At 38.5% G+C, this 18829-nt stretch overlaps 1 protein-coding gene across 1 annotated transcript in view; it reads right to left on the bottom strand.

The window, feature by feature from the left end:
- Positions 1 to 454: 454 nt before the first annotated feature.
- Positions 455 to 18829, bottom strand: part of fat2 (FAT atypical cadherin 2) — a 138173-nt gene continuing 119798 nt past the window's right edge. The window contains 6 exon segments of the mRNA XM_022760174.1: positions 455 to 5256; positions 11642 to 11922; positions 12277 to 12428; positions 12553 to 12652; positions 14492 to 14645; positions 17288 to 17741. Of these exon segments, the coding sequence (XP_022615895.1) occupies positions 4760 to 5256; positions 11642 to 11922; positions 12277 to 12428; positions 12553 to 12652; positions 14492 to 14645; positions 17288 to 17741 (1638 nt within the window). The 3' untranslated portion in view covers positions 455 to 4759.

Raw genomic sequence — 18829 nt, forward strand, 5'->3', positions numbered from 1 at the left:
GTATAATAAGGTATTAAAAGTTTATAGAACAATGAGGCATAAAAATGACTTATAGTATGTCAAAGTCATAGTATGGTAAGTCATAAAAAGGTCATAGTAAAGTATAAAAAGTCATAGTATATTAAGGAATAAATATAATAGTATAGTAGGGCATAAAATCATATCGTAAGGCACAAAAGTGTCACGGTAGATGTGTTTATTCAGTTTGAATTGCTCATGTTAAAATGTGGCTCAATATTTTACAAGATGTTGATCAATTCAAAGTTAAGTGCTTATCAGTATTGTGATTATCTAAACCGCTTCCCTCATGAAATGCTGATTGATGTGGCTTCTAACTGTCTGAGCTGAGACATTTCTCAGTAGATGTGTTTCAGATTAACTTTTACTGTCTGGGTGACTTACATCACCGATGTGCATGGGCAGATTCAAATTACCCATGATTTCCTCTGATAACATTAATCCTGTCTGGAGAGGGCTTAAAGTTTTTTTCAGTTTTCTCTCCAGGCAGCGATGAAACCCACAGATGTGATTTTTGACATAGTCTGTTTCAACACAAAGCAACAGGAAGTCTGATATTGTCGGTCAGTGTTCATAGAAGATAATATCTTTATTCATACTCTCTTTACAATATTGAAAACCAAAAACAGAAAGATGGCATCTTGATAAAATCTCTCACAGAGAAACAACAGAGCAAAACATGGGGAGGCCCACATTGATACAAAAATAAACTTTATGAATTAAAACAAATGTAACGTACATTCAAGTGATGTCATATTCTGCACAAACAACCTACAACACAAACACAGGTACAGACTGTATATACAACACAATACTTGATAAGATCTTTTTTGTACAAAGGACTGGAAAAAATGTTTTAACTAAAACAACAGTCACAGTTCAACAACCAGAGATGGACAGATGTTCTACGTTAACCCACAGCGAACAACGCTTCAGGAGGATTTAGTGACATGTTCTCAGATTTAGCTAAAATAAGTTGAAAAGCTGAATAAAATGGAGATGGCATGGCCTCAGCGTTGTCTAAAATAGTCTCTGGCTAAGTAAAACGAGATCCATGTTATAAAAATGAACTTTTCTTAAATCTTGAGGATGCATTTTGAACTTTGTCGTTGTCATTTAAGGGAATAATCTGCAGCAAGCGTTGGATGAAAAGATCAAGATCAGTTCTTCCGCTGCCGTTCAATACAGAAGTGGCTGTATTCATTTAGCACAAAGAGTGTAAGCAGGGGTAAATGGCTAACCTAGCTCCATCAAGTGCACATATTACATGTGTATTTGTGAATATAAAGTGAGATATTCTAGTTTAAAATGCAGTTACCTCGTGAATTGAAGCAGAACAAGAACAGTTCGATTCAACAGTAAAAGCTTAACACAAAACAAAACATGTTTAAGAGAGGCTTTAATGGATTGATGAATCACTTATTATAACAATGTATAAATATAGTGCTGAAGGGCATTTTTCTTTTTAATTATTATGGATACTAGCATTTTTCTGCTACCAGTATTTGTGCCAATGTTACTCACATGACAAAGCTACAGGTCTTCATTGAACTTACAGAGATGAAACCAATATTGATCTTCTCATCAAATTTTTTGGAATCACAGAAAATAAAAATATTTCCCATTCACAATTATAGTATTTAAGGATATCCTGGCTGAAAGTTTTAATTTTGTCTTGTTTGCTGTGACTGCAAAATGTGCTTTAACCTTTGCTGCAAGTCAAATATCCCCTTTCAGACAAAAAAGGGGCCTGTGTGCAGATAAAGCATGTGCAGTGGTAGCCATGCAAGTCTCTCTGAATGCATCCTGAGTTTTGTGCTGCAAATTCTTACAAACCCTAATTCCTGTCAGTCTTCCTTTCTCTCAGATAGTGTCAGAACTCAGCAGCTAAACCAGCAGTGACTGAATATGTATTAATATTTGCTCTGTGTGTGTGCTCTGATTTAGCCTATTATGGTTGCAGACCGGGAGAGATGCGGCAGTCAGGACATTAAGAACAAATGAGAGTTACAGAGAAGCTGACAACCTATCCAGGCCTATCTGAATCACCCTGATGTCTGTTAACACATGTTACAACAAATGTATTTTCCCAGTACAAACAGTGCCCTTATGTCTCATGCATCTCCCCGACCTCTGAGAGCTGTGTAAAAATCCAGTTGATGCGGGTTTCGATTTTTACAAGCATGATCTGCATCCTCAACATGTTTACATGGAGGCAGCAGCAGTAAACACTGTGTACACACACACATTTCGCTCCATCGTTTGCCAAAATACAAACTGTCCAAACAGCTGGAAAATCTAATCTGTCTCTCAGATCTGATCTCTGAGGCGTCTACCGGTGCTGGAATTCACAAACCAACCGATCAAGGTTGTATGTTGTTTGCACAGTACAATCACTTGCCGACATTGGTTGTTATAGCGACAGAAAAAATCAGTTTCAGCTTCATGTTTGAACATAGACTGAAGAATGCTGTAACTGCTGAGTGGCCAAATTAAAGCATCTGCTGAAATATCTGTTATCAATACACTCATTGTGGCATATGGCTTTCTGTAGCCATGCTAACATTCAGTGTATGTTGTACCTTAAACAAAGTGCAGAGTCTGCCCATATACTGTAATTTACATGGCTACCATTGTAGGTTTGTTTTAGTAAGATTGGTTAATTAGAAAACACTGAGAAATCAACACTTTTACCCCTGAAAAGATTATTCAGTTGATTGTGGTTTCTGCAAAAATAAAATTGAAAAGTCCCCTCAGTCCATGTTAGGTAATATGCAGATACCAGCACCTCAGATTTTAAGGGTGGCTTGTTTTAGTCCATTTCATATGCTAAATTGAACAATTGAATTGAATAATTTTTGATAAGAAATTTTGTAGCAAGTTGTAATTGATTTTTTTTGTTTTTCCACTTTTTATAGGCTGAACTGAAAAAGAAGTGATTAACATCTTAAATGAATAATCTAATACAGAAAATCAATTGGTAAGTATTGCTTCATTTGTTATGGAAAAATTGTAAACATTTACTAATTCCAACTTCTCAAATGTTATGATTTGTTGTCTTGTCAGTGAAATGATAAATGCTGGGTCAGACAAAAAAAGCAATTGAAAGACATGTTACGGCCACTTTTACTAGTCTTTGATGTTTCGTAAACCAAAATCTTTGTTTGCAGTGATATTTAATTGAGATTATTGTGGTTCTTCACTGTTAAACAGTTACTTTTAAGAAAATGCTGTTCAGGCTAAACATAGACTTTAATATTCAGTATAATACATTCACTTTTTAATACGCTGCATACTGCACAACCAGCTCTGGACCAAAACAAACATTTCTTTTATCTGAAGCTTGCATATTTGCACCATTTAAAATGGCTGCATAGACATTTCTTTACCACTGCTAAAAACGACTCCACATTAACTGTTTCTTTTATCATTGGTGGCAGCAACACTGCTGAGCAGAACTTGATCACAAACACTAACATCTCCTCTATAGAAAATACTGTGATCTTGTTCACACTCATTAAATCGACGAGGAGATGCTTACAGATTAAGAATCTACAGAATTTACAGTCATGGAAACAGTAACAGTTAAAGTTAACATACATCTACTTCACGACTAACATCACCTTGTGTTTATGGCTTTTATGTTTGTTTGTTTTTTTTCTTTTCTTTTTGTTTTTTGAGGATCCAGCCTCCCTCATTATAACAGACAGCAACAATAAACAACATTAAGCTGATTAACGAGTCCAGTGAAATGTTCATCCTGCATGAAATGTGCTTGATTTGAAGTAGTGGGCTGATGGTTGATGCATTTTAAATCTGTTTTTCTGACATTTTTGTGGTTCTTTTCTGACCCAGTAAATTTCATATGAACACCAACACGCAGCAGGAGAATGCAGACATGATAAACCTCGCTGGTTATTCACTTTTCATACAATGCAATCAAAGCTTTTTTTTTTATCAGGATTTCATCACAAAGACATTTCTAAATGAGCGTTGTTGGCTGAATGTCACACCAGCAACTGTCATGGTAACAGTGTTTTCCTCGTGCCTGCTGTCATATGTTCAACCACACACTGCACATATCCACACCATTATCAATGTTTGGCAGAGCTTAAAAAAATGTCTTTAGAGTGGCTGGCTTGTCAGACGTGTTTGAAATGCAAGAGATGTAGTTTGCCTCACAGGACATGTTTCGAAAGCAGACCCCTCCACTGAGGCGGATTCTCCCTCATTGAAGCTTAAAAAAAAGTCTTGAGTTTTGACTTTGAAACAATCCACAGTCAATTCAGTAATACTGTTCACGATTTCACAACCTTTGTTAACGAGTGCTCTCAGCAGCTTGGACAAAAACATGAACTTCTGCTGAACTTCCAGTGAAGTAACCGAGGAGTCCTGAATTACCTCCATCTAGTCTGGCACAGCAAGACTACACGATTTTACACGAAGTCAGACACGTGAAAGACATCTGAAATAATGTTTCACACGGTGCTTTTATCTCCATCTGCGTGGAAAAAACGACTCAGATCTTGCAGTGAGAGACCAACAAGCTGCTGTTCAGTAGTTTCCAAGAGTCCCATCTGAGAAGTGTGCTGGTACATACAGCTACCGTAGAGTGGGGGAATAGTAGAAAGGTGGCATGTACTTGTTCTGTTTAGGTTTCCATATGAAACTAAAACTGAATAATCACCAACGAGGATGCAAACAGCCATGGACGGATGTAAGCTTTGAGCCAAACTTGGTCTTAAAACATCACCTCCTCACAGCTCCCGTAATCGCTCCCCACCATGCTTGACCCATCATAGCTTCGTGGGTTCTGCCCAGTGGGTCGTGTTTGAGGTTGGGCGGGGTTTGGAGCTGGCGGCGGGCTGGCCTGTTCTGCATATGATGGCATAGCCACACTCAGACGCATGCTGAGTCTCTTGTAGCCTCCTGAGACGTTGTCAAGGCTGCGAGTGTGTTGGGTGGGGTAGTAGCTGATGGCGGTGTACTCGTTGGGGCACTGGGAGCTGGGAAGAGGTAGCCCGTCAGGACCCAGGAAGTCGTCCAGGTTCTGGTTGCTGTAACACGGTGGAAGGGGTGCGCGGCGGTCACAGCGGTCCAGTGGGAATGGGAAGCCACCAAATCGAGAGTTCCTCCGCGACTCCATGGTAGAGGTGGAGTAAGTGTCCTCTACGATGTCAAACTGCGGGAACTCCTGGACTGTTGGCCGCCCGTAGTAGTCTGGGTCTGCAGGGTAGACTGAGGATAGAAGACACAAAGGAACATCAGCATTTTTTTTTAGTCTTCATATTTTATGTAGATTTGTTTTTTTATCTGTTGATCATCAAATTCCATAATAATAGAATGAAATAGCTTGCAATTTTCTCAAATTTGGATTAGAGCTGATTGATCAATAATAATTGACTGACATATTCACTGATACGATGTACAGTATCTGCAATAAGCTATTAACTGCTGCTGGTTATTGGGCCGGCTTATTCGTTAGTCTAGCTCAAATTCGGATGAATAGATCATAGGAAGACTGTAAAAAAAAAAAAAAAAAAAAAACCCAAAAAAACCATGCATTTTAGACAAATGCAAAAATATTTTCCCTGCTTAAAATTTTAAATCTTAAAAACAGTGTTTTTAAGAATTCAAAACCTGACACTACTATAGTCAACTGCCGATCATACTGATAAGTTTACCAGAGAGTCTGATCACCTCTCAGACTGAACAAACAACTCTAATCGACACTTGTTGTCACTGAAAGATTAATATTAATAAATACTGGGACAGCTGTTGCTGTGCCGGACGGATTTGAGCAAGGATTTAAAAAAGCTTTGACGATTTGCATATTAAATCCTTAACTGTAGATTTGAAATGGTGTGGGTTTGATTAGCAGAACAGGAGGAGGGGAGATGTCTGAAGAAAACTAAAATGTGTTAAACTAACCACATTTTACTGGAGGGCAGATGACTGATGCAGAACCACTTCTAATGACAGTGAAAGAATAATCCTCCCTCTTTGGATAAACCAACATTAAGACAATGCAAGGGCAACCTTGATGATAACCTTCTCTAGCTTTTTGTATGCCGCTGTGTGTCTTCTTTATCATTTTAATATTTTCCTGAAACTAATCTCAAGCTAAATTCCCCAACCTTGAAATACTTATTTGATGATTAATTTCAATGTGCTAATCCTAAATAAGAAGTTACACTCAGTAGACATTTTAAAGCTTTTTCTGCAGATTTAACCACAGGAAGACAGTGGAATACTTGTTTCTCTCAGTTTGATCTTGGGGACCCAGTTTGTTGACGACCTTGCAGTGATTCATACTTCAGTTATTTTCCCTTTCAGAGACTTTTCTGCCTCTGTGACATTGTTCCCTGTGTATTGTATCATTTGTTCTTGTGGAAAATGGTCTAAATCAGCATTATTCAATGCCTCAGTGAGGAAACTTGAACCTGTTGACACACACCTACCTGCATTCATTAATGTGAACAGCCTTTCTCAAATTGGGTTGTGTGACACATAGCCAAATATTGTCAAATGATTTAGTCACTATATCATTCAGAACTGAAAAAAATGATCAATTAGTTAATAATCAATTAACAGTGAGTATTGGTAGTAATTTCTCAAACAGAGTGACAACATTCTTTCGTTCAAGCTTCTCCATTGTGAGGATTTGCCTCTTGTCTGTCTGATTTATTTGGGGTCTGAACTTTTGATTGGACAAAACAAGCAACATGAACTATAGATAATAAGGTTGGCGTTTTTCATTATTTTTCATATTTCACTGAATAAGACATTTGATGATGTAACGTTCATTTTTCAGTATTTTATTTTAAAGACCAAACAATCAATGGATTTATCAGTAGTTCCAGTGTCATCAGAAAGTGGTAGTAACCTCATGCTTGGCATCTGATGTGTTTTTGTCCCTCAGTAGAACCTAATCAATGCCACAGACTGTATGAGCATATATGCCAGCTGTTAACCATGAACTAATTCAGTATAGAAATACTAAATATATGTCTGTGTTCATTTTTATTAACACTGGGCTCTATTTTAACTATCCAAAGCACATGGTCTACAGTAGTTTGTCAATGTCATTTTTGCTGCTACAATGGCAAAAAAAAAAAAAAAAGGTTGCTGCACCAGGTGCACAGTTCAAAAGGATTGTACTTAATCTGCATGGGAGTGTTTTGGGCGTAACATGTAATAAAACAATCACAGTGCCATCTCCCATTCTCTTTAAAAGCCAGGCATGCTTGCACCTTGGCGGATTGTTGTTATAATGGCGCATTATCTCACACAGAGTTTGGTTGTCTTTGTGGTGAGTTGATTACATATTGTGACTGACCACTGTGGGCTCACTGGTTGATAAATCTTGTTAAATTTGTAACTATTAAAAATCCTACACACTTGATGCTGTTATTTCTACAATAATCACACAATTTTACAGTTATATATATTTTACAGTACCTGAAATTTGGAACGGAGACACGGGCACTGACAAATTGTTAACGATACTTAACCCCAGATTTAACCTATGAAAGTGTATAAATATATTAACAATAAAGAACTACAACTACTAAATCGAAAGGAGAAATGCAGCTCAGCTCACACTGTCTGACAGCAAGCACCCTGCAGCCATCAGCGCTTAGCAGAAAAGATGGCGCCAATATCTGAAAACAAACTGAGGATTCTTTAGGATTACCACTTTAGATTCCTGCCCTTCATCCCCAAAATCTTCAGCTAACAAGGCCGACGCATTATACAGTTTGTTCAAACAAAACAACATTAAAAAAAGCCTCCTGCTGTCACTTGAGTTACTGAGAATACTGAGCAGTCTCCCAGCTGCTTGCATTATGAAGCAGAGAGAAAATGAGACAAAGTGACAGGAAGTTACAAGGAGAGACTGGAAACAAGATGAGAAACAAACAAAGACAGAGAGCTACTAAGAGCGAGAGAGAGAAAATGAGGCTGAGAGACAGATGGTGGAGGAAGAGAAAAATAAAGAGTAAAAGATGGAGGGAAACAAAATGAAGGGATGAGGGACAAACAGGTGAGAGATGTGGGAAAGAAAGAAGCAGGGGAAGAACTGAAGAGTAGAGAGAAAGATGGAGTGAGTGATAGAGTGTGGAAGAGTGATAGAGGTCAAAGGGAGATAACGAGGGGAAGGAAGAGAGACAGACAGAATAGATGAGAGGAGACAAAGTGAATAAAGAAATTAGTATTTTCACAATGTTTCCAGTCTAAAGAGATGAAAAACTGACACATCTTTAAATCTCTCTCTGTAGATCTAACAACAGACATCAAAGGTAGACATTCGGCTCACGCTCTTTGCTTGTATTATTTCCACACTTCGCACAGCTCAATAACTTGTTAAGAACAAGAGCTGTTTTTATTGTAATGCTGCAGAAAACAAAAATTTCCACAGGCTGCAACACTGATAACAAATGGCAGAGCTACTCTTAAAGACTTTTTCAAACCTATCTTGATGCACTGGTCACATTACCGCATGTATGTTGAGTTAGTTACCGTTGGCTATAATCCTTCCACTGGCTGTCACTCTGCAAGCCTAGTCTTACTATTACGTTAATATACTCCTACTTTATAAAACAAATATGTTTTTGAAGTTTCTTATTAACATACTGAGAAAACTTTTTAAATAAACTTCCAAGTCGCAAAATATTAATGAGTGTATCTGCAAAACTTTCACTTACAACACATTTCTTAGCTGTGTTTTTGTGTGTAAAGGTGCGTGGCAACTAAAGCATGATGAATGTTTTTATTGTTGTGTTTAGGGAACTCAAAGGACTTGGTTAAGGCTGGGGAAAGATTATCATCTTGGTTGAGACAGTAGCACAAGACAGAATGTGTTTACTTTTTCCATATTTAACCAAAACCATAATCTTGTAGTTTTTAGGAAAGGTTAGATACTAATGTTCCTACCCTGCACAACCCACCTCTAAAAGATTAGGGACAAAATCCACAGCTCTTTTTCTGTGCAAAATGCTTCCTAAAGTCACAATTGGACAAATGAAGTAGGTTAGTCTTTTTAGATAAAACTGCTTTGGGTTTCCTTGCTGAGCTGTTATAGAGGTGTACTTATTGGTATCTGCGCGTATGTTCTTGCCAGAACCCAGAACACAACCCTGCCAACAAACCTAAATGCAAAAACTTTGCTTTTCTTGCATGTTTTAACTACAGATCACTGTGGCTGCACCACTTAATTCAGAAAATATAGAAAATGAATAAAATCATTTGGTGTCAACATTCATCCATCTGCAGTTTTGGGGAGTTTTGAACAAAGCTATTAATATTTTTCATGGTGGCTGACAGTTTGATGGGGCCATGTGACTGGATGCTTCATCAATTCATTAATAGTGATAATGACAGAAGACGGACGCTCTATGAAGTGTCTTTTTTTGAGTGAGTTTCTTTTATACTGAGAAACTATTGTTTATTCTTTGTTTTAAATTGTGGGCATGTCAGGCAGCAGAATCATACTACAGGTGAGGTTTAGTCAATAGATTAAGTGCTGGGGTCACAGGGCAAATTGAAAGCAAAGTGTAAAGGATTCAGCCGCCGTCCCCTTTAACAATGAGTGGGATAACAAGTGAAGAACTACAGGAATGTGTCCTTTATTCTCTGTGATAAGGTCAAGCAGATGAATGACCTGCCAAGCTGGCGTTGCCTGGGGAACGGTGGCATGACGAACGCCAAATTTGTCTCTTCATCTGTCTCGTGAACATAGCAGTGAATGTATGACTCACGGCTGTATTGATCTGCTGCATGAAAGAAGGAAAAAAACAAGAAGCTGCCCACAAGTGTTGGGGGGAGAATGTCAGAAAGGTGAGGAGGAAAGAGAGAGAGAATGACAGAAGACCAAAAGTGGAGGATTAGAAAGAGACAAATAGTCTACAGAGAGATAGATAGAGGGAGGGATAAATGAAGAGAGAAAGGTGGAGAACAAGGGAGAGAGGGTGTAACAGAGAAAAAACTAGAGAGAATGAGAGAGAAGAGGTGAAAGAAGCCAAGATGAGAGCAGGGGAACATGAGAAAGAATGAAGAGGGTGGGAAGGAAGATAATGGGCCTCATGCAAAAACATTTTTGTATTTTTATCTCACACCTCTTATAATTTTTTTCTTCTTCTCTGATTTTGCTGTCCATCAACAAAAAAAGTAGACACCAACTCATAGATAAAACAAACTCCATAGTGCGACTACAGGTAAAAAAACTCCACAAGGAAACTTTAACTTATTATTACATACATAATATTAAAAATAACTACTGAATCAAACCACTGTTGGATTAACAGTGCATTTATGATGATGAGGGGAGGGTGTAACAGAATATAGAATGAAAGTAGAATATAGACAAAGTCACACACAGTAAAAAATGACTGAGATATGAAAGAGAGAGAAGCATTCATAGAAAAGAAAGTGGAAAATAAAGATGCTGAGATGAAACAGAGAAATCACTTTTTTCCTGATGTTATCACATGTAATCAGCCTTGTATATGAATGTTTCATCTTCCACAGTTTAATCAACGTTGCTTGTTGACAGGCAGTCTGGTGTTTCCCATGATTCACCACTCTGCATGACAATTACATACTTGTTTGCGGTGACCTTGATTGACTGAATCATTCAGTTTGCTCTGACCTTTTGTCCCAACGTGCGGCTTTGCAACACAACAGAGAAAGCTGGTGTGATTTAGTTTGTTCATTTAGTTCACTGACACTGTGTTTTTGTTTGAAACTGGTCTTGCAGTTAGTAAGTTAGTGATGCAGTTAATGCTAAAACTAACAAAGATGCCCTAAATGTAAAAACATAAATTTGACAATAAAATATGCCAATTTGAGAGCGCCGTACGTTCACACTGGAAACGAAATGAAGACTCCTTTAAAATGTCAGTACACAGACAAAACCTACTCAATACTGAATTTTAATGGCCACTATTGTATCCTGATACAAAACAGGGCTGCAACTAACAACTATTTTCTTCATCTATCAGTGTGCTGATTATTTTTTTTCAACTTATCGATTCATCTTTTTATCCAGAAAATTACAGGTAATAGTGAAAAATGCCTGTTGTAATTTCCCACAGCCTGAACTGAAGTTTTCAGATTTTTGATTTGTCCAACCAACCAGTCCAAAATCCAAAGATATTCAGTTTACTATCTTGTGTCACAAAGTAAAGTGATCCTCACATCTGAGAAAGTGGAAACAAAAAATCTTTTGCTTTAAAAATGTGACAAAAATGATTTTTTGATTAGTAAAATAATTAATTGGTATTTTTGTTGTGCAACTTCTTGTTACCATACCAGGATGACAGATATGCTGATACAGATCTATTTGAAATAAGCTGATATCAACAGATATTTGATTTAGTGGCCATTTAGTAGTTCAAATCCAAAAGTTCATTGAACTGTTGTACATGTAAATCATGTGAATATATTTGTGGAAAAATAAATAAATGCTACATTACTGTGTAGTCTTTCATAGATGATCTCGCTGTGTGAGAATTGTTTTTTCTAGAACACTGGTTTGCAGTATTACTGAGCCTTACCCTTCCACAGTAAAGTGCACTTGTTGCCATGCTAAGCATCCTAAAATCATACAAACACATAAACCCACCTTCATAGTCCATGTCCCAGTGGCTCTTCCTGATGGAGTCGTTGTCAGAGCTGGACGGCGGCCTGGTGGGGAGGTTGGGGGCCACGCTGCACACAACTGGCCCCTGTGTCTTTGCAGAGGAAACCCCGCCTCCTGATGAACCAATTTGGCTGTGTGGGCGAAGCGACCTGAACGGCGTGTGGTCGAGGTCGTTGGTGGGACCGACCAGTGAGCTCATCTCGATGGGGTTGACGTCTTGGTTGTCGGCTTTGAGGCTCTTGGCCAGACTGGGCTGGAAATAGCTGTGGATGAAAGAAGAGTATAACATTAATCTTTGTGGAGTAATTACAGACACCCAAATTCCCTTAATATCGATCATCTGTTTCGCTGTTTATCTGTAATTCATTATTGTTTGGGAAGTTGAAGAAGAGTGAGAGAGGAGAGAGTTGGAGTTGAAGAGAGTTTCTGTTGACGTCCCTGTACAACTCCACACTTTATATATAACTGAAGAAATTCTGTTTCTGCTGGAATCAGATTCTCCTGCTGTTTCTCTATTTCTGGTTGGCTACGTCCAATTAGCTGACTCAGAGACTACAACCTGGCCCGTTGTGATACGACTTCTGAACTTCTTTTTAGACAAAAGAAATCACTCTTACCCATTAGAGTCCTGGACACAGACCGGCTTTTTCTTCTTCTGCTGAACGTAACGTTTCCTGATGCAAACGAAGATGCCAACCAAGAAGAGCAATCCAAGCACGCTGGCACTGATCTCCATGATTTCCACATAGCCAATCATTGGGATTACCTTCTAGAGAGGATAGATGGATTTAGTATAATAGAAGGCACAGATTAAGTGTCACTTCTGAAAAAACAAAACAAACAAGAAAAACAAACAACAGCACATTAATCAATTATTTGCAGCTCCAACTGACCTGAGGCAGGGGGTCGCAGTGGATGGAGCCGTCAGTGACTTTACAATCAAAGCCTCCAGGGCAGGGATTGGGTGAACAGACTTCTATTTGATTGTGGCACCTACAGGAGTAAAGGAACAGAAGGATTGTTATTTTAATAGGCTGTAGTTTTGTAGTGTGAATGTAGTGTATGTGTAGTGTTTTACTTTCATCAAGTCATTTAACACCTCCGCTGTATCTAAGCTCAGCACTGCTTTGAGGTGAATGATAATGTTAACGTGGTAATGTGCTAATGCTAACATACTAACGCTAACATGTTAACGGCGCTTGTATATCGTGGTATGGATGGATAGATGTTTCAACTGAAGTCGTCTATTTTTTACTTTTTATATTTTTATTATTTATGATTGTATTTTGTTTTGCATCGTGTTTTTAAAATTAAATTTATGATTGTTTTTCAGTATCTTCTATTATTTAATATGAAAAATGAAGATAAATTCCATATTTTTTAATATTTGACAAAACCCAACTATATTTAGTTTAGTAAAATGGAAGAAGCGGCAAATCCCCCCCTCCCCCCAAATCAATCAATCAATCAATCAATCAATCAATCAATCAATCAATGATTTTCTCTCTCAGTTAGCATTCAGTGGCCCGTCAGTGAAAGTTTAATTTGGCTGATGATACTGAGAGCATCACTGCGGCCCTCCATCTTCCAGGCCCAGACACGAAACAGGACCTGGAGGACTTACTAGCAGAGCTCTATTGTTGTGAGTGGGAGTGCTGCTGCTGCGATACCAACAAAAACCTATCTTTTTGTTTTACATAACACTGCCTGGTATTCAGCTTTACTCACTCATTTCCCAGGTGTTAAATTCCCTTGCTGTACCTTCCACCACTTGCATAGCAAAATACAACATTCATTACTTTTTGCTTCGACAAGGAGTCCGGGTTTCAGAAAGAGAGAGAAGTTGCTTGATTAACTGAGTTGTCAAATCCTGTATGTTTGTGTTTGAATGCCGTTTGGATGGATGACTGTTCCTGCATATGATATTAAATGAAAATACAGCAGACATTATCAATACATTCTCCTATGTGCTGCTGTCCGCTGCAGATGCTGATTAAAATGTGACGCACATGTTAAGATAATTATCAGACCGCATCAAACATCTATCTCTGTGCTTTGCAAGTCACACGGCAAACTCCCACTTCCTGCAATTACAATCCACCAGCGGTCATTTTTCATTCGCTGAGTTAATCAAAACCCCAACTGGAACATGGTCCACTGCTAATACCCGCAAGGAGTGATGCAATTCCACAGGCAAGAGGTCTTAATGAACGGAGAAATATGCAAATGCAGCTGTAATTTCATTTGAACGTGACTCTTCTCTTTGGTGGCTGTTGGTGGTGTGAGCAGAATAAAACTAGTTGGTTGTATGCTGTGTGTGTGTGTGTGTGTGTGTGTGTGTGTGTGTGTGTGTGTGTGTGTGTGTGTGTGTGTGTGTGTGTGTGTGTGTGTGTGTGTGTGTTATAGTTAAGAGTACGTGAGTCCAATCACATACACATGCAAATTCAAGGCCATGCATGTTGATTTTCAGGTTCGAGCATGTACTTCAGTGCAAGTGATACTGCATATAATCAGGGTTGTGCTGGATTGTTTTCTTGGCCTTGTTGGAATTATGATGATACTTTTCTCCATCTAATTATGACTGTTTCATTCCTCCTGATCACCAGAATTCATAATTATCTTAATATATCTTACTCTTTTTTTTTTTTTTTTTGGATCAATATCAGACACTAAAACTCTGAAAACCAGACAATTCAAAAGAGAAATTAGTGTTATCAGCTCTTGAGGGAGGGATTAGCTCAACACCACTGTGTTTAAGCAAAAATAATGTTTAAAATTACCTTACTGATTGAAAACAGTGAATAAACAAAGTATGTGTATGTGTGCATTTACCGTGCTTCAGCGTCGTCCAGAGAGCAGTTGCACATGTAACCATGAGCCTTGGGTACACACACCCTGCCGTGGGCACATGGCTGGGAGGCGCACGGGTTGTCGGGCAGCTTGCAGTGGGCGCCGTGGAAGAGTCCTGCACACCTGCAGCGCGGCTCTACAGAGCAAATAAAACACATCCAAATGTCTGAGACAAGTGCGACTGATCAAAGCCACGGCAAGTCTCCCTTACAGGCAGCAAAAAAAATCAAAGCAAAGGTCAACCTGATCTAACCGGAGAACACGAGTGTGTGCTTGATATTTAAAGGGAAAAATCAACCCTAAAATACTTCAGCACTGCTTAACAGCAATGTTTCTGTTGTTTTTCTTCCTCCTGCTGATAACTGGTCAAACAGTTCAGAAGCTACAAAAGAGTTACAAATAGTTTCAATGATGTAAAACATCAACATCATGTTTTGCCATTTTGCATTATCATTCAACAACCACACACGGAGAAAACCATCAGAGAAGAAGAAACAGACCAATTTCTTCATCCATAGGAGGAGGAAATACAATGTAACAATTACACATCATCAAATTGGCAAGATCTGCTGCATTAAGAAAAAATCCATTATTTCATATTACAGGACGATCTATCAGTTCTGCTTAATAACTTAAAAACATTTTGGTGACGGTTTGGAAAGAAACCAGTTATTAACAGCTTTATCACTGATATCGTGCCCGCCTGAGGGATCCTTCTGCTTATTTGCTTTCATTGTATTACAGTCATTTGGAAGATGCTTTTGTCCAGAGAGACTTACACTGACAATTGGTTCAGTGTCTTGTTCAAGGGCACTCTGACGTGTAAGGCCCGAGAACTGAACCACCAACGTTATACTGTGTGAAAATCTCTGAAATGAGTCACTTTAGTAGTAACCTGTAATCTGTTTGTTTTTTTATAACAAAATACTTTAAGCTCCAAGGTGGGATACCTGAACCGATATTTGCTTATCACCGATCTATATGTATTGGTGTATTGTGTGTGCTGATGTGTCAGGAAACTGCAGTACAAAAATGCCAAAGATATTACCTTAAACAAATTTAAGGGATGGTGATCAAAAGTAGTTGCTTAGTTTCTGGTCCAGGTGTCTTGGGTCTTGTGATAATAGGTGGACCTATATTTCCTAGGTTTGCATTTGGGGATTTTATAGACAGCTGATGTTGTCTGGGTTCCAGGGTTCTTACAATCTTACCAATGTAGTGTTTGACATATTTGTTGCCTGTGATGTCATACACCACTCCCATTTTCCTCTTAAACACAGACAGGAGTCATTTTATCCTACCATATATGACAATTTATGTTACACATGTCTCGTGTATGTCACATTGGGGATGACCGTTTGCTGGTTGAAGGGTTTTTTTTTTTTTACATATCTTTTTGTGGTGTTTCTTTGTTAACTTGACATTACAAGCCAAGACCTAAAAAAGCCAAAACTGGTATAAGAAGAAGAATACAAGTTAAATCTCACTGTTTTCATCTGCTCTGTGTTTTCCTTTTACTTCACATCTATTTTTACTCTCTTTGGGGGCAACCTAAATTGAAGCCTTTGTAAAACAGGACGGGAACAACTTTATATTCTGCAAAAAAAAAAAGGAAACATCCACAGCCTACATCATTTTTGCTACATGTCTGCTTAAATTTCCTTGACCGGGAGGAATCTCTTGGGAAATAATATTTATTTGTTGTTCAGCATCGCACCCCAGAATTTGTGCCCAAAGCTTGACTGAAATGTGATTTGACATGATGATGAATAAAGTCCTGAGAAAAGTAATACCTGGCAGGAACCTTCTGCCCATGAAGCAACAGTGGACATTTTCTTATTGTACTACAGGAGAATAAGGACTTATGTAGTTCAGTGACCTAACAGGCACACCTATATTAAAGAAACGGGCTGGTTTTTGATAACAGCTTTGGGATTCCTTTGTTTACACTGTTCTTCTAAAGCACAGAGATCTGTATCTCCTCCGGCTTTATGTTTGGTTTCATATCCACCTTCCTGGAAAACAACTGAGTTCCACAGTCTCACAGAGACTCGTGAGAATAATATTAATTTAAAGCTCCTGCTCTTTTATCTGTAAAATTGCAGGTGTGCTTATCAGCTGCAATTCTGAGTAAATACCAAGTCAAGCTGCCAGACATTCTCTTTTGTGACACATAATGAAAAAAAAAAAAACTGTAACTGCAAGCCTTCCTGATACCAATCTTTTAACATTTGTGTTTTACCAAGAACTGATGTATTTGACCAATTGGTGGTAACCTAAAACGGCAATAAGCATGCATATAACATGAAGGGCCAAGGGTGGGATAAGATTTTCAGGTCAAACTTTCATGGCAGAGTTGTGGTTCGTCTCTGAATAACAGGATGGACTGCAGCCTGAAGAACTTTTCACTGAGCCGGTTCCATTGAGCCGTAAAATTAACATATATTGTGCTAGGCAGCTACTGTACTTTACTATTTCTTCCTTGTTCAATAACAACCTGAATATTATTTACAGGGGTGTACCTGACAGGATATTTTCAAGGATAAATTATTATGTGTTATTCTATATTTTTCTTATTGTAAACAATGTGTTTGTCTCAGCACTTTCTGACTACCCTACTCTGTCAGTGGCTGTCAGCCCCATGCCCATTTCTTCCTACTTAAGACATAAATCATTAAAAAGAGCTCACAAACATATTCTATTTTTTAAAGTATCAGTAGCAAATGTAAGTAAAAAAAAGAACAAACAAATTTCACATTTCGTTATTCGTGCACTCACCTCCGATAGCGTCCTCCTCACACACCCCTCCGTTCTGACACGGGTTATTGTCACAGGCTCCTGCCCGGCTGCAGCACTGGTACACCCCAAAAACCCTCCTGCTCCCTGACCCTGTCCACTCTGCAATGTCCCCCACTCTGATTGGCTCCCCATTGAACTCTAGGCCCTCCAGGCAGCCAATGAAACTACGCGGCTGCCCATGGACCTCTGGAGCAGAGTCCTGAGCGAGTGAAGCGAAGAGCAAAGCACCATGAGAATGCATCATCCGGCATGGCTCAGTTAGGGTGGTGGAGGTTGGATGCTGCTCGTCAAGTGTCAGCCTCAGTGTGGTGGAGTTGACCTCCAGCAGGATACCGTGCCACCGGCCGTCTGATACTGGATCAGATCTGATGACTAATGAACCAGGGGGTGTTCTTCCACAACTGTAGCTGAAGTGCAGCTCTCCACTGGTCAGCTGAGGACAGAAAACAAGTCAGTCAACAAAGGGTTAACTATGGACATATTCTTTAACACAACAAGATAAGAACCAAACGTTTTTATAGAGGTCCCCATTCATGTTATGGTTTAATGAATGAATTTAACCCTATACCATGAAAGCAATGACTGTATATAAAGATGGATGACATGACAGCTCCCCAGAAGTGAAGCCAAAACATCCCAATTTCCACCTGGTGGCTGGCTGTAGCATAGATTATAAACCCAGATGGGACATGAGCCAAACTAGAAAATCAAAGGAAACGTCAAATGATTTTTTCCCAAGGATGGTTTCTGTCATTTTAGTTACTTCTTCTCATGCTGGTGTATGTTCAAGTGCTCATTTTCCTGATAAGTTTGGTTTCAGTTACTCCCAATGAGACTGCATATGTACTGGGCCATGGTTTTTGTGGTGTGCCACTGGCACCACCACAACTGTAACTTTAATTTAAGTCAATTTTTTAATAAAATATATTTTTTATATATATTACCTGAGAATACATTTTTCAGGTAATATTGTTTTGTACTGTCATTTTGAATCATAAAATATAAGTGCTTATCACGGATATTGTTTTTATGTATTTATTCACAGTGATATTAACTTGTGTATGGATGTTTACCTACAGGGTAACAGAGCTGAAACCTTTTTGATTTAAAAATAACCAAGTCAAAAATCTTTCTTTTCAAAGACCCAAACTATTCAGATATTAATGTTTGACATTTTCAAATATCCGGTGCGTTAAACACATCCCTATTTGTCATCTTCTGTTTGCAATCAGTTGACATGAGTAACATGCATTTTAGACATTGTTATTTTATGGTTTCGAATCATGTTGCAGTGCTTGTTATATTGATTTGCTTGTTCAATTGTAGAATTTTTCTGGTGGTGTTCAGTGTCGGTATTATTACTCCCCCAGAAGCATTGATTAGGTGGTTTACATGTCAGAAGATGTCTAGACGTCTAGTTGAAATGGGGCTAAATAGTGTTGAAACTGAAAGGGTTTTTTAGATGTTTGGGTTACATAATTGTTTTTTAAATGAGCATATTTAACTGGTAGATAGGTCTTA

Source organism: Seriola dumerili, unplaced genomic scaffold (genome assembly GCF_002260705.1).
Source record: "Seriola dumerili isolate Sdu_G_001 unplaced genomic scaffold, Sdu_1.0 BDQW01000331.1, whole genome shotgun sequence".
In the NCBI taxonomy this organism is placed as follows: domain Eukaryota; kingdom Metazoa; phylum Chordata; class Actinopteri; order Carangiformes; family Carangidae; genus Seriola; species Seriola dumerili.